The 16,059-nt window shown below is 43.1% G+C and overlaps 1 protein-coding gene across 1 annotated transcript in view; it reads right to left on the bottom strand.

Moving 5' to 3' along the window:
- The window catches only part of Spats2 (spermatogenesis associated serine rich 2), a 64,573-nt gene that overhangs the window by 29,654 nt on the left and 18,860 nt on the right, over positions 1-16,059 (bottom strand). The window contains exons 2-4 of the mRNA XM_037197805.1: positions 10,402-10,666; positions 4,712-4,791; positions 510-618 (exon numbers count right to left, since the gene is read on the bottom strand). Of these exons, the coding sequence (XP_037053700.1) occupies positions 510-618; positions 4,712-4,791; positions 10,402-10,426 (214 nt within the window). The 5' untranslated portion in view covers positions 10,427-10,666. The remainder of the gene's footprint in view (positions 1-509; positions 619-4,711; positions 4,792-10,401; positions 10,667-16,059) is intronic.

A 16,059-nucleotide genomic window follows, 5' to 3' on the forward strand; every position in this document is an offset into this window, starting at 1 on the left:
ACAAGGCTTTCGTTTTCTATCGAACATAGAGAAAACATAAGGAAACTGCACTCATACACTTGAGTCACCTGCCAGAACCAAACTGAATCACAGTGAGTTTGTGCTGGAATTGGTCATCTGTTCCTGGGCCACTGAGTTACCCCTTTGCAATAGCCACTTAAATTACTTTGTCCAGTTCCATCAAATCCCTTATGCCATCAGCTGCACAGTTTGTTTGGGGCAGGGGGGTCCTCACTATATAGTAAGAGACTGGCCTGTAACCCACTATATAAGCGAAGCTGGCCCCAAGTCACAGTCCTCTTGCCTTACCCGCTCCAATTCTGGGGTTACAGAATGCGTCACCACACTTGGTCTGATTTCTTAAACACTAGTAGAGAACACTTTTAATAACAAAGGAGTTTTCTGAGTTTGCCTCTTACTGGCCCTCACAGTAACACAAGATGACAGTACTGTCATCAGACTGTACACTACGGCTCAGGTTCCGAAGTCTAAACTCGAGACAGAATTACCTTCCATGAATGCTTGTACTGTTTTGTCCACACAATTATCGAAGTGCTGCAGAACCAGGATGATTTCATTGTTGCTCTTATTAGGAACTATTGCACGCACTGCGTTTATCTGCAAAAGATGACAGGGTCATTTAATTCTAACATGAGTAGGTCACTGGCCAGCTGAAGGGTGTCAGGGAGAATAACAGTGTCGTTTTACTCTCAGCAATATTATCACTCTGTAATGTCAGTAAGAACACACACAACCATCGCACCGGGAATAATAAACAGAAAAATGATAACACCACATGAAAACTTAATTTCAAAATTTAAAAAGGCAGAAACTTTTTAGAAATAGAAGGGCACCATTCAGATGGTCAGTGAATAAAAGCATTTACAGTGCTGAGCACTGGTGGTGCACACCTTTAATCCCAGCACTTGGTAGGTGGAAGCAGGCTGATCTCTGTGAGTTCGAGGCCAGCCTGGGCTACCAAGTAAGTTCCAGACAGCCAGGACTGTTAAACAGAGAAATCTTGTCTCAAACAACAAAAAGATGTGGTATTACTTAACTGTAGTTTTATTTACGTGCCAGCTATTAGTTTATCATCAAGTAGGGGCTGGAGATGTGGCTCAGTGGTTAAGAGCACTGCCTCCTTTTCCAGAGGACCTGGGTTCAATTCCCAGCACCCACATGGCAGCTCTTAACTGTCTGCAAATCCTGTTCCAGGGGATTCAACACCCTCCCACAGATATACATACAGGCAAAACACCAATGTACATAAAACAAATAATTTAAAAAATAAAATAAAAATTTCCATCAATGGTTCTTCACTGTAAGCATACTATATTAGAAAATTTAATGAACCACTCACCCTAACAACTTAGGTTTTTGTTTTTGTTTTTTTTTTTTAATGTCTGTGTTATGTCTGTGTGAGTGTGGTGTGTATGAACAGATGTACGTGGGTATAAGGTCCCATGCACCTTGTAGAAGCCAGAGGCCATTGGCGGTTCTACTCTAGAACTCTCCACTCATTCCCTTGAGACAGTCTCTCACTGAAGCTGGGGTGAGGCTGGCAGCAGTGGCACCAACGATGCTCCTGTCTCTGCCTCCCAGTGCTGGGGCCACAGGTCTATGCAGTGTGCGTGGACTCTGTGGACCTGAATTCAAGTCCTCAGGCCCGCAAAGCAGGGGCTCTCACCAGAGCAACTCAGATGTTTATATAGCACTATTCAAACACTCTTACTTTGTGTCAATTAGCTGTATAAAGTCTACAGAGATAACGTACAGAGATACTGAGTTATTATAAGCTATTTTGGGCGTATAAAACATAACGAACTGGTAATAACCCAGCTTAATAAAACAAAACAAATGCAAAGAAAGCCCAATGGACATCTACTAAATCCTAGTTTTCCAGAAATTCCTACTCCAGAATATGATTTCATTTCAATATATTTGCATTTTCATGATGTGTGTATATCTCCATACGTAATATAAGCTATTTTATATTATATAACTTTGTTAGTTTATTGTTACTCACTGCAGCTCCAAACCTAGAGCACAGTCTTACGTCTGTCTGCTGCTGAGTCCTTAGTGCCTAGAACAACACTGGGGGCGATGAAGGCCATGTCTTCTGTCTACTAGATTTCTGGTGGCATGGGACCTGAATCAGTACTTCTCTGATAATGCCACACTGCTCTGTCAAATGGATGTAGCCAATTGTTTTGTGTTGTTTGTTTGAGACAGGGTCTCACTGTGTAGCCTTGGCTGGCTTGGGACTCACTCCGCAAACTCATAGCTCTGCCTCTGCCTCCCGAGTGCTGGGACTAAAGGCGTGTGTCCCACGCCCGGCAGATATTACAATTTCGTCACTTTTTCCATAGGTGTTTTAACTAAAAACATATTGTTTATACTAACTAAATATTCATATACACATGTGCATGCAAGAACATGTGCATGACATGTGTGCAGAGGTCAGAGGACAAGCTCAGGTGTCCAGTGTTTTTCTTTTTCTTTTTTTCTGGTTTTTCGAGACAAGGTTTCTCTGTGTAGCTTTGCACCTTTCCTGGAACTCCCTCTGTAGCCGAGGCTGGCCTCGAACTCACAGAGATCCACCTCCCTCTGCCTCCCGAGTGCTGGGACTAAAGGCGCATGGGCCACCTCCTGGCCCACTGTTTTTCTTTTGAGACAGGGTCCCTTACTGCCCTGGGCTGGGCTGGCTGGCCAGCAAACTCCAGGGGTCCACTTATTACAAGAGTGTACTACTACACCCAGCTTTCTCTTTATGTGACGCTCTCCTCTGACCTCCTCGGATATCAGGCACACACACGGAACACATGTATACATGGAGACAAAACACACATACACATAAAATAAATAAATCCAAAGCAATTTTAAAGAACTGAGCTGTCTATCGGCCCCAAATATTTTATTATCATGTATCTATTTTACATCTAGCAATTACAATGATCTCTTTTTTTGTTTTGTTCTGTTTTGCTGAATCAGGGTCTTTTACTACGAAGCACAGGCTGCCCTCAAACTCAGCTTACCCCACTTCAGCCTTCCAATGCTGAGATTACAGGCATGCAGCACCATGCCTAGCTTCACTGAGAAACTCATCTGTCCTGTTCTTTTGTTTTCATGGATTTTTCTGTGTAGATAATTGTATTTTCTTCCTTTTCAATTTTATTTGTCTTACTGTACAATGTATAACTAATTATTTCTTAAGGAAGTGCTAAGGGTGTTTTTGATAGAAAACAGTAGAAATCAAGATCTAGGAGTTATGAGCTTATTGCTACTAGGAAGTCACTGTACATCCTTTCAGTGGATACAAGAGACGTTTTTTGTCAAATCACAAGTACACACTGACATCCTCAAAGACAACATTGTCATCAAATTTTAGATATGGATTTGTTTTGACCTTTATACCCTAGCCAATTACCATGTATAATTAATATCTGTTAATTAAAAAAAAAAAAAAACATGCTGGGTGGCGGCAGTGGCGCACGCCTTTAATCCCAGCACTCGGGAGGCAGAGCCAGGCAGATCTCTGTGAGTTCGAGGCCAGCCTGGTCTACAGAGCGAGATCCAGGATAGGTACCAAAACTACATGAAGAAACCCTGCCTCGAAAAACAAAAAAACAAAAAAACAAAAAAAAAAAGAAAACCACCACTAAAAATTCTGTCTCTGAGACAGATGTGGGGGCACATACCTTTAATCCCAGCACTCAGGAGGTATACAGTCAGTACTTCTATGAGTTCAATGCTAGCCTGGTCTACATACCAAGTTCTAGGCCAACCAGGGCTACAATAGAGAGACTATGTCTCAAAAAAATAAACAAAAAAAATAGATGCCTTCTCAATCATATAAATATTAGTAAAAGCATTAAAACTGAATGTCTTCAAAGAATTCAGAACCAATACATATGGAGATATCCAAATAAAATCATCTTTGAATTGGATGGTGGCGGCGGCGGCGGCGGCGGCGGCGGCGGCGGCGGCGGCGGCGGCGGCGGCGGCGGCGGCGGCGGCGGCGGCGGCGGCGGCGCACACCTTTAACCCCAGCACTCAGGAGCAGAGGCAGGTGGATCTCTGTGAGGTGGAGGCCAGCCTGGTCTACAGAGTGAGTTCCAGGACAGCCAGGGCTGTTATACAGAGAAACTCTGTCTTGGAAAAAAAAAAAAAATCACCTTTGCACATTTTAATAAACTGGTTCCGGGGCTGGAGTGATGGCTCAGTGGTTAAGAGCACCAACTGCTCTACCAGAGGACCCAGGTTCAATTCCCAGCATCCACATGGCAGCTAACAACTGTTTGTAACTCCAAGATCTGACACCCTCACAGACATACACGTGGGTAAAACACCAATGCACATAAAATAGATAAATTTAAATAAAAAATAAAATAAAATAAATAAACTGGTTCCTCAGAACCATGGTGGCAGTTACCCTTGATTGTATAGTGGCATTCTGTTTTGTTATAGGATCTCATCTTCTCTTTTTTTGAGACAGGCATCACTATCCCTGGTTAGCTTGGAACTTACTATGTAGACCAGATTTCTAGCTTCACAGAAATCCACCTGACTCTGCCTCCTGAGTGCTGGAATTAAAGGTATGTGCCACTACGCCTGGCAGATTTCATTTTCATAATGCATTTGTGAGTCACTGCTTATATTAATAAATTTTCCTATGGTATTCAAACTTAATATCCAGGGTAATTAATCTTACCTTCTCCTTCATGTTCTCAAAAGTTCCTCCCTGGGCCAGTACAGTATTGGACTGCAAATCAAAAATGAATCCTGATGAATCTGAAAGAATACAAAGAAAAATATATTCAACCTGATACAATCTATGTTATTTTATTCATTCAAGACAAAAAGATCAAAAATAGCTACTTTTTCATGTAATTTTTAATAATTTAGTTACTACTTAGAAAATTCAATTACATAGATAGCTCATATGTAACTATATTTTGAGTTGGTCATAAAATGAAATTTTTTAAATTTATTTATTTTTACGAGGCATGGTAACACACACCTTTAATCCCAGAACTCAGGAGACAGAGGCAGGTGGATCTGGGTGAGTTCAAGGACAGCCTGGTCTGTAGGGTAAGTTCCAGCATAACCAGAGATACATAGTGAGACCTTGTCTCAAAAAAGAAGAATTTATGGGTATGAGTGCTTGCCTGCATATATATATGTATATGTACCACATATGCCTGGTACCTGCAGAGTGCAGAGGGGCTCTGAATGTCCTAGAAATGGAGTCTTAGACAGTTGTAAGCTGCCATGCAGGTACTGGAACCAAACCTAGGTCCTTTGCAAGAGCAGCAAGTGCTCTTAACTGTTTGTTTTTTTAAAGTAGGTTTTGAGGAAACTAGCAATATGCCAACTGTATTAAGAGTATCCTATAGTCTTTAATCTCTTTAATTATCCTCCCTTAATTTATAAGCTACCCCTAAAAATGTTATGTAAGCAAGTAGCTCCCTATGATATTGTGAGTGGAGACTGAAGCATCTGTAACTAGTAACAAACGTAATTTCTGTCTTCTAGACCGCCATGCACATATTCTTAGACTGTGAGCTTCATGAATACATTCACTGACTGATGTCCCAGATTTAACATGTGATGAAGCCATGTATCCAAGTTTTACTAACACCATATCCAAGCCTTGTGTTCAGCAAATGAAACCATACTCAATAAGCAGGGTAAACCAAACCAAACCTGGAAGGAGTGACTTAATGTGAATGATTAAAAATAAAGTCTAGCTTCTTGGCACAAATTTAATAAAGGCTATTAAATTTAATAAGTTTAATCAGGTGGTGGTGTTGTTTTTACTAAACTGTGACTACATAATCAGTAAATTACCGAAGCACCTGAATTACCACAGTACTGTGTGTGCGTGTGCGTGTGCGTGTGCGTGTGCGTGTGTGTGTGTGTGTGTGAGAGAGAGAGAGAGAGAGAGAGAGAGAGAGAGAGAGAGAGAGAGAGAGAGATGAGCAGAAGACATCAATCATCTACTTATGGTTGGGACTCAAACCACCAGTCTTTCAGGAGAGGGAACAATTGGATCAAAACAGCAATTTATAGTTTCTACTAGAGGAGGATTACGAGCCTTTCAGCTGTTTGCTTCACAACACACCAGCAAACACAAACTTCGGAGAAAACAAATGCACTCAGCTCCCCAAATTAATTTCCATATTATTTGAGTTTATCCAGAATGCCGATTAACATAAAACTACTATGTACAAAGCAAACTGGGTGTGGTAAAGCATGTCTGTAATCCCACCACTAGATGGGTGAATGCAGGAAAGGGGGAAGTGGGAAGGAATGAAAGGGAACAAATCCTAATTGATAAAATTGGAATAGTTTAAATACAGGGTCTATTTTTGAAGGTCCTAGTACACTGGGGAGACAGCTCAACGCTGCAAGTCAGAAGAGTGTGCTGGTCCCTGCAACTAGAGTCACACAGTTGTGAGCTGCCGTGTGGATGCTGGAATTGAACCCGGGTCCTCTGGAAAAGCAGCCAGTGCTCTTAACCACTGAGCCAGCTCTCTAATTCCCAACTCATTTTTAAAAAGCAGGCATGTTTGTGTTTGTAATTCTAGCCCAGGGGAGGCAGAGACAGGCAGATCCCTGGAGCTTGCTGGCCAGCTAGCCTAGCCTCATCAGTGAGCTCCAGGCCAATGGAAGATCCTGTCTCTGATCTGGGTCTGATAGTGCAGGCCTTTGATTCCAGCGCTTGGAAGGCAGAAGCAGGCAGATTTTTGTGAGTTCCGGGCCAGCCTGGTCTACAAAGCAAGTTCGGGGCCAGACAGGGCTACACAGTGAGACACTGTCTTTAAAAAAAAAAAAAAAAAAAAAAAAAAAAAAAGAAGACAAAAACTGTCTTAATATGAGAGTAACTAAGAATTAGCTTATCGGGCTGGAGAGGTGGCTCAGAGGTTAAGAGCTCTTCCAGAGGTCCTGAGTTCAATTCCCAGCAACCACATGGTGGCTCACAACCATCTGTAATGAGATCTGGTGCCCTCTTCCAGCCTGTAGGCATACATGCAGGCAGAACATTGTATACATAATAAATAAATAAATATTTTTTTAAAAAAGGATTAGCTTATCAAACTGTACAGAACTAAAAACATACAACAGCCAGGCTTGATAGTGCACATCTTTAATGCCAGCATTCAAGAGGTAGAGGTAAGTGAATCTCTCTGAGTTTGAAGCCAGCTGGTCCACACAGTGAGTCCCAAGCCAGCCAGGGTTACACAGTGAGAGCCTGTCTCAAAATAAATAAATAATAATAATAATAATAAACTATGCAATAGACCCCCACGACACAACTTATAGAGTAGAGATTACTAAAAGTCCCACCACCTTGGACTCAATCCTAAGAAGTTTACCAAAGCTAACATTATAAGTATACAGAGGCTGTCTGAAGTACTGAAGGGAATTTTATTAACAGATTTCTCTTCACTGCAAGGCCTGCCCACCCTCAATTCTACACTGCTTATAGCAAACTTAAGTATACAGAAGATCTGGCTCAGATGTGGACTAAGTTTAGAGATTCTCAGGAAGCTATTAAATTTGTATCTTTAATTTAGACTGCTTACATCATTTCCCATGAATGCAAACAATGTCAAATTATTTCCTTTGACAAAGTGAGGTGAAGAATGGGATTATCGTCTCTGAGAATCCTTCCCCATACTCTGTAATGCGGGGCATCAAACTCAAGGCTTCCTGCATGCTGAGCAAAAGCTCTACCACTGAGCTACACTCCCAACCTGAGGCTTGCTTAATTTTTCATTCATGAAAAGATGAGGAAGTCAGTTACGGTACTATTCCTTGTCCAGAGTGACAGCCTGAGTCCTACTGCAGAACAAGGGAGTCCAGAGTTTCACGTAACAACACTGCTGCTGTACTGGATACTTCACTCTCAAGGTTCCATTAGTCTAACAGTACCTTGGCATACCACAGCTTCTTGCTACTCACGGATATTCATTACACAGATATTCAGCAAGATGGAGAACAATATGATTAACATTTTACCATGGTCAAGATAGGCAAGAAAAGGCAAGCTGCAATTAAATAGGTAAAGTTAGAGATAAGGAGTCTGGAAGCCCGTCCACATGACCTGGAAGGGCGGCCATCACTCATCATCTTCATTCTTTTATTCTACTCCCTTCTGAAAAGTAAAAGGGGAACTCAAGAGCCCACAAGATGACTACGTAGGTGAAGGCCTTGCTGCCAAGCCTGATGACCTGAGCTGGGTCCCTGGGACTCAAACAGTAAGAAGGAGAAAATCGACTCCTGCCAAGTTTTCCTCTGCGCTCCACGTGGAAGCTTTATCATGCACATGTCCCCCCTACCCACATACTCACACACAGAATAAATATGCAAACAAATACAAATTTTTTAAAACTGAAAATAAATGTCTGAACAGATAGAAACTCCTGCAGAAGTGGCTACTGCGTGAACTGCACACACCTGGCTTGTGACAGCCAACGCCTCTCCGTTCAACAGTCTCCCTGGTCTGAGGCTCCAACTACACTAGGCCGGCTGGACAGTGAGCGCCAGAAAGCCACTTGCCTCTGTCTCCCTAGCACTGGATGACAAGATGGAGGGAAGGGAAGGGAAAGAGGGGGACTGAAGGAAGACAGCAAAGGGGGAAGGGACAGACAGAAGGAAGGAAGAAAGGGGAAAGAAGGAGGAGGTAGAAGGGAGGGAGGGGTAGAGAGGAAAGGAGGGAGGGTAGAAGGACAGATGTATGGCCGAGGGGACACAGCAGAGGTAAGCTACACGGCGGTACACATGGTCAGGAAGGTGCCAGAAGTAAGCAGTGGCAAGTGCGGTTATAACTTGGCTCTCCCTTCTCAATGCGCCTTAGACCCCTCCTTCTCCTGCCATTTGGAGAATAAGCACGAAACTGTGAGTGGAGCTGTCTCTTCACACCAACTACTGGAAAAGCAGGAGCTGGGGGTCTACTGTGCAAGTATACGTGCACATAAGAAAGCTCCTGTCTGCAGGGGGTGTGCTGCACAACTTTAATCCCACTAGTGCGGCAGATTTCTGAGTTCAAGGCCAGCCTGGTCTACAGAGAGAGTGTTCTAGTATAGCCTGGGCTACATAGACTCTGTCTCAAAAAAGGGGGGGGGGGACAGGAAGGAAGGAAGAAAGGAAAAAAAGAAAGCAAGCGGGCTGGAGAGATGGCTCAGGGGTTAAGTGCACTGATTGCTCTTCCAGAGGACCTGGGTTCAATTCCCAGCAGCACCCACATGGTGGCTCACAACCACCTGTAATGAGATCTGGTGCCCTCTTCTGGCCTGCAGGCAGAACACTGTATACACAATAAATAAATCTTTAAAAATAAATAAATAAATAAATAAAATACAATAAAGAAGGAAACCACTGTCACAGAACTGCTAGTTGATGCCAAGAACTTTAGTATTGAGTGATAATCTTCTCTTCTGCTACTACTATTTACTACCACAATGAAATTACAGCTTTCAAAACTACAAGTAGCTCTGGTACATTATTTTCTTTTGAGGTTTCTGAACTTTCAAATCAACATTAAAAGCATTTCCACCATATTTAATCTGTGAAGCCCTCAATCTATGGAATTCTGTTTTGAATTAAAGAACATAAGGAAAATTAAGATGAACAAGACACCTATGGCCACACTTGAATGAACACACGGGTCATGTGCCAAGGTTCTGGCGCTGTGACGCTCCTGCAGCTCCTCGGGCACACTAGAAAAGGGTTCCATACACCCTGTTTTGCTTCCCTCATTATAACCTCTCTTGATACTTCATGTCTCTATCTTCCATTTTGCCAGGGTAGCAAACCCGGAAAGAAAGCTAAAAAAGGAAACAAAACCTGGAAGCGTTCCCTCTTACTCCATTTCCTGTCCCTAGGAACATGAAGCATCATGCAGGAAGCCAGCTCCCACCGCGCCTCCCTAACATATGCTCACTCTACAAAATGCACTATCGAGTTACATCTCGCTCTCTAACAAATTCTAATCGGATAAATCTAAGTAGTAAAACAATTTCTAATGAGATCAATTCCCAGACTTACTTAAACACAAAACTAAAACCTAATGCAGTACTTGCAAAATCATTCGAACACTTACTAAAGGAACAGCCTCAAAACATACAGACATAATTAAGTATTACTGCTCTACAACTATGTTTGGCGTTAACTTTCTGCAGTTCCTGGGGATCACTGCAGGCTGGCCGCACGCACGCCAGCACACACTTGATCTTTGTTTACTACCTCAACTTTATTCCCCACCCCTGTGCTTTGGTTTGCTTTATTTTCACAGGGGCCTGTGCGTGCTGAGCAAGCGCTCTAGCACTGAGCTCCACACATTCCCCAGTGGCAACAACTACCCTTCTAACAATCTGTGCACACAGGTGATCTTACCCTTCTGGCTTTGTTTCCTAGACATGGCAGTTTTCCCAATGTCAAAAAAATAATAATGACAATACAGAAGAAAATATCTTTGTCCAAGTTCTAGGAATCCTGCTAATTTAAAAGTGGGCAATAGACTGTAGTTAGAAGTAACAAATGCAAAATCCTGGTTGTTTCAAGTTCTCTTCACTAGTTGTTAATTTCTCTTCCTTCTCTGGCATCAACTTCTTGTCAGGATGTATCATTGCAGACAGTCATGTCTTTTTCCAGGGAGACTCTAGAAAGAAAAATACAAAAATATTTACTATTGCAGTAATGAGTATCAGTAAAAACTGTAAGTGACATTTGTGGGTTTTGAATTTTTGTGAAAGCACCATTTTCTGAAGAAAACTTCACCATCATGCTTTCTTCCTTGGTCCCTTTTCCTCTCTGGGACTCACCAGATTGCTGACACGTTAGCCTGCCCACGGGGCACAGAGACAGAAGCATAGCTCTAATCCCTCAGAAAGCATCTTTTTGCATGGAGGTTATTATAGAAAGCCACATGATCCCAATGCAGAGAACTACTCTCCAGGGGTGCCCAGCCCAAACCGATACATCTACAACACAACCCCTATACGTAAGGCTTGGGGGACATTGTGGAAGGTGGGGTGGAAAGATTGTAAGAGACAGGAAATCTGCTGCAAGACTGTCTAGATATGACAGGGAAGCTATACCCATGACACTCAACTGTATATATAGTTGCCCAAACAATGACGACACTAGTTGACAGGCCGTGGATGATGGAAATCTCCCCAGACCCCATCCTTAGATGAGAAAACACAGGCAATTAATAACTGCTGAGAGAAGAATTAGTCTTCCCCAGGGATGAGCTCCCTAAATGACTATCCAATCCCAAGTGGTCACCCCTAAAACCATAATACATAAAAGCAACACTAAATGTACTCAGCAAACTGCATTTATGTATTTTTGCATACATACATACATATAAGAATAATAACTAAAGGGACCTGAATTTGAGATAGGGAAGCAGAACATGGGAGAGTTTGGAGAGGAAGGAAGAAATATTTTTGTTTGTTTGGTGACAAGGTTCCTCTGTGTAGCCCTGGCTGTCCTGGAACTCACTCTGTAGACCATGCTGGCCAGGGGCTCACAGAGATCCGCCTGCCTCTGCCTCCTGAGTGCTGGAATTAAAGGCATGCACCACCACTATTCAGCTGATATAATTATATTTTAATTAAATACATTTTAAAAGAATACTTTCTTTTTTATTTTGAGATATTTTTATCTCTTCAAATTTGTTATTGATCAGAAGTAACTCTATTAAAAAATACAACTGAGGTCGGGTGATGGCTGTGTACGCCTTTGATCCCAGCACTCGGGAGGCAGAGCCAGGCGGGTATCTGGGAGTTGAAGGCCAGCCTGGTCTACAGAGCAAGATCCAGGACAGGGTCCAAAACTACACAGAGAAACCCTGTCTCGAAAAACCAAAAAAAAAAAAAAAAAAAAAAAAAAAAAAACATAAAACAAAAAACAAAAAACTGAGTCCCATCATTACCGTCACCGTGGAAATGACTTGAAAAGAAAAACTGCACACATTAATATTTTGTTCCCCACTTTCAATCAGTAAGTAGTTGCCATTGATAAGCAGACAGTCCTGGTCCATTAAGAATGCTCAGGGTAACTGCTGCCTATGTTACAACCAAAGCCCACTGAGATATCTGTGCTCTGGGCTGCTGCCTGAAGCCATGTTAGTGTCTGTGGTTTCAGGAGAGTAGGCCCCACCCCTTTCCTGTCTGTACGTATAAAATTTTAGGGTGGTGCACACCTTTAATCCCAGCACTCTGGAGGTAGAGGCAGGTGGATCTCTGTGGGTTCCAGGACAGCCAGAGCTACACACAGAGAAACCCTGTCTCGGAAAACAAACAAACAAACAAAAAAAAAAAAAAACCACAACAAAAATTTAAAAACTCTTCAATGCACAGAACGTAATTATAAGTAAGCCTGACTTGTGCAGGAAAACTACAACAGCTTCCGACAGAAACTAAGAGCCCCAGCAGAGCGAAGGCAGCAGGCACAGTGGTCAGGCCCCTCACACCATAGGAAAGGAGCTGCTTCCTGCACTGTGTGAGCACCTCCAAGCAGACCTTCTGAAAAGGGGGTGGCTTTCATCTGCTGAGTCACTACAACACCCTGAATTATTCAGCAGCAGTTTAATTAAGTTTAATTAAGCTTTCTTTACTTTTTCCTAGACAGTCAAATGTTGGTTTTAGCAACACCAAGAAAAAAATCATAATTAATTTAGTAGGAATAAAATATTATCCTGTTTTATGATGATTCTTTAAATAGTGAATAATACAGATACTGAAGGCTGTTTTTAGGATTTATTTTTATGTTCTGTGTGGTGTAAGTGTTCCACATGCATGCAGAGATGAGAAGAGAGCACCAGATCCCCTGGACTGGGTTCTGGAGGGTTGCAGGATGCCAGATTCTCAAGGGCAGCAAATGCTTAGTCTCTAAGCCATCTCTCCAGTCCCAATCCAAGACTACTCCATCCGCTCAACTACTTAAAGAGACTTTCTGTTACTCGAATGCCTGGTTTATAAAAGCAGAGGAGAGGCTGGCGGGCATGCCATAATCCCAGCGCCTGCAGGCTGAAGCAGGAAGACTGCCGGGCGTCCAAGGCCAGCCTGGGACACATAGCAAAACCCTGCTTCCAAAAACCAAAACGTCCATCTAACCCATAACGTGGCTGGGGTCGGTTTGCTTTGCTTTTCTTGTGGTTGTTGTTGTTTGAGACAGGTTGTCACCGTGTGGCTCTGGGTGACCTGGAGCTCACAGACTGGCCCGTTTCTGTCTCTTCAGGGTTAAGACTAAAGACATACACCACTAAGTCCTACCCACGGGGCTGATTTAAATATTAGTCTTCTAATTCAAAGAGAGGTGGAATCTCTTGCTCACAGGGGAAATATTTAAGTCCTACTTTTAAGAAAAGTTTTGTTTGGTTTTTGTTGTCTATGACAATCTGCCTCCTTGAATGTAATGCTGGCATTACAAGGCTGTCCAGCCATACTAGCCTGGTCTACACAAATGTCCAACTCAGTAAGCACTGTTTTCACAATGAGCCCCCACAACTACCTAGTCCCCTTTGCTTTGTTTGAAAGTTGTAATGTTTCAATAAAATTAACTTCAGACCTGTCAGAAACTGCTGAGCATGGCAATACACATCTGTAACCTGAGTACCTAGAGGCCAACCTGAGCGACACAGTGAGTTCTTGTCTCAAAAGTAAGGTCCTGGGGTTGGAGGGACCGATGGTGCAGAGCGCCCAGGTTTGGATCTCGGCACTCAGCCACATGATGGCTCATAATCAACTTTAACTCCAGATCCAGGGGTCCCACACCCTTTTCTGATCTCCCTGGGCACCAGGCATGCAGAAGGCGTATACACATTCATGCAGGCAAAACAATCATACATAATAAAATTTTTTTAAATGTAAAAGGCTGGGCATAGCTCAATGGTAGAGTGCTTATCCAGAATGCAAATGAGCCTGGCTTGATCCCGGCACTGAAGGAAAAAATACCAGAAACAGCAGAGGCCCATGGTGGTGCCAGCCTAGAAGCCCAACACTCAGGAGGCGAAGGCAGAAGACCTGGAAGGTCAATATTAACCTCAGCTACATTAGACTCTTTTCAAAACATTTAAAAACTGCCAGGTAGTGGTGGCAGCGCACGCCTTTAGTCCCAGCACTCGGGAGGCAGGCAGTTCTGAGACAGAGACCAGCCTGGTCTACAGGTGAGTTTCAGGACAGCCAGGGCTACACAGATAAACCCTGTCTCAAAAACAAAACATGGACCTAATATGCCTTTACATCCCAGTGAGTATTTTCCCTTGCCAGCTGGGTTAAATAGATCTATACTTAGTCGTTATTTCTTTGTTTCTGCTTTTCTAAAATTCATTTTTTAATTATTTCATATACATTTGTGTTTTGCCTGCATGTATCTTCATGAGGGTGTCAGATCCCTTGGAACTGGAGTTACAGACAGCTGTGAGGAACCTTATGGGTGCTGGGAATTCCAGGTCCTCTGGAAAAGCAGCTAGTGCTCTTAATCACCAAGCCATCTCTCCAGTCCCTGTTTTTGCTTTTGAGACAGGGTCTTAGGCTGTTCCTCAACTTGCTATGTTGCCAAGGATGACTTTAAATTCCATATTCTCCTGCCTCCACCTCCCAAGAAAAGGGCTTACAGACATAAAGGTAATTTTCTTTTCTTTCTGAGATGAGGCAGGGCTATGCTGCCCAGGCCAGCCTCATGTTCTTGGACTCAAGCAATTCTTCTGCCTCAGCCTCCCCTGTAGCAGGGACTACAGGCATCTTTCACCATGCCTACCTGTAATTAATTTAAAATGCTCCCATGCTTTAATATCAATATTAACTGGGTGTAACTGCTCACATCTGTAATGTTAGCATTCAGGAAGGTGAGGCAGGAGGATCAAGATTTGGGACGGCAGCCTGGACAACACAGTGAGACCCAGTCAAGAGAAAGGAGGTGGGGAGAGAGGGAGGGTGGATGGGAGTGAGCCATGGTCTGAGCTTGCCTCTTAAGTGTTGTATTTATTTCTATGTGTGTATGCATGCATGTGGGTTGGGAACAGAAGTGGGCACTGAATCCCTTGGAGCTGGAGTTAGAGGCAGTGTGGGAGCTGCCTGCTATGGGGCTAGGAACTAAACTCAGGTCCTCTGCAAAAGCAGCAAGTGCTCTTAACTACTGGGCCATCTCCTCAGTCCCCAAGGCTCTTTTTGAAAGATGAATATAGAAATATTTACACTACGGTGTGATCAATAGGAATGAACAGACTTTGAATTCAGACCTCTAGGTTTGAATTTTGACACTAATACGTAAATGTCTAACATTAGGCATGTTATTAACAATTATGTAGTGGCTGGGGAGTGTTGTGGAATATTATTTTAAGGTGTGTTACTTTTGTTTATGTTGCATTTAACTCTGTGAAGCTGTGTTACTATGCCTGTCTAAAACCTGATGGTCTAACAAAGAGCTGAGTGGCAAATAGTGAGGTAGGAGAGAGAAATGGGTGGGGCTGGCAGGCAGAGAAGATCAATAGAAGGAGAAATCTGGGAGGAGAAAAAGGAGGAGGAACCAGAGAGGAAGGAGGAGAACATAAGGGACCAGCCACCCAGCTACACAGCAAGCCACGGAGTAAGAAATTAAGAAAGGTATACAGGGGCTGGAGAGACGGCTCAGAGGTTAAGAGCACTGGCTGCTCTTCCAGAGGTCCTGAGTTCAATTCCCAGCAACCACATTGTGCCTCACAACCATCTGTAATGAGATCTGGTGCCCTCTTCTGGCCTGCAGGCAGAACACTGTATACATAATAAATAAATCTTTTTAAAAAAAAAAAAAGAAAGAAAGAAAGAAAGAAAAAAAAAAAAAAAGAAAGGTACACAGAAATAGAGAAAGGTAAAAGCCCAGAGGCAAAAGAGAGACAGGATAATTTAAAGTTAAGAAAAGCTGGCAAGAAACAAGCCAAGCTAAGGCCAGGCATGCACAATTAAGAACAAGCCTGGCTGAGCAGTGGTGGCGCACGCCTTTAATCCCAGCACTCAGGAGGCAGAGGCAGGCGGATCTCTGTGCGTTCAAGGCCAGCCTGGGCTA

Source organism: Peromyscus leucopus, chromosome 20 (genome assembly GCF_004664715.2).
Source record: "Peromyscus leucopus breed LL Stock chromosome 20, UCI_PerLeu_2.1, whole genome shotgun sequence".
In the NCBI taxonomy this organism is placed as follows: Eukaryota; Metazoa; Chordata; class Mammalia; order Rodentia; family Cricetidae; genus Peromyscus; species Peromyscus leucopus.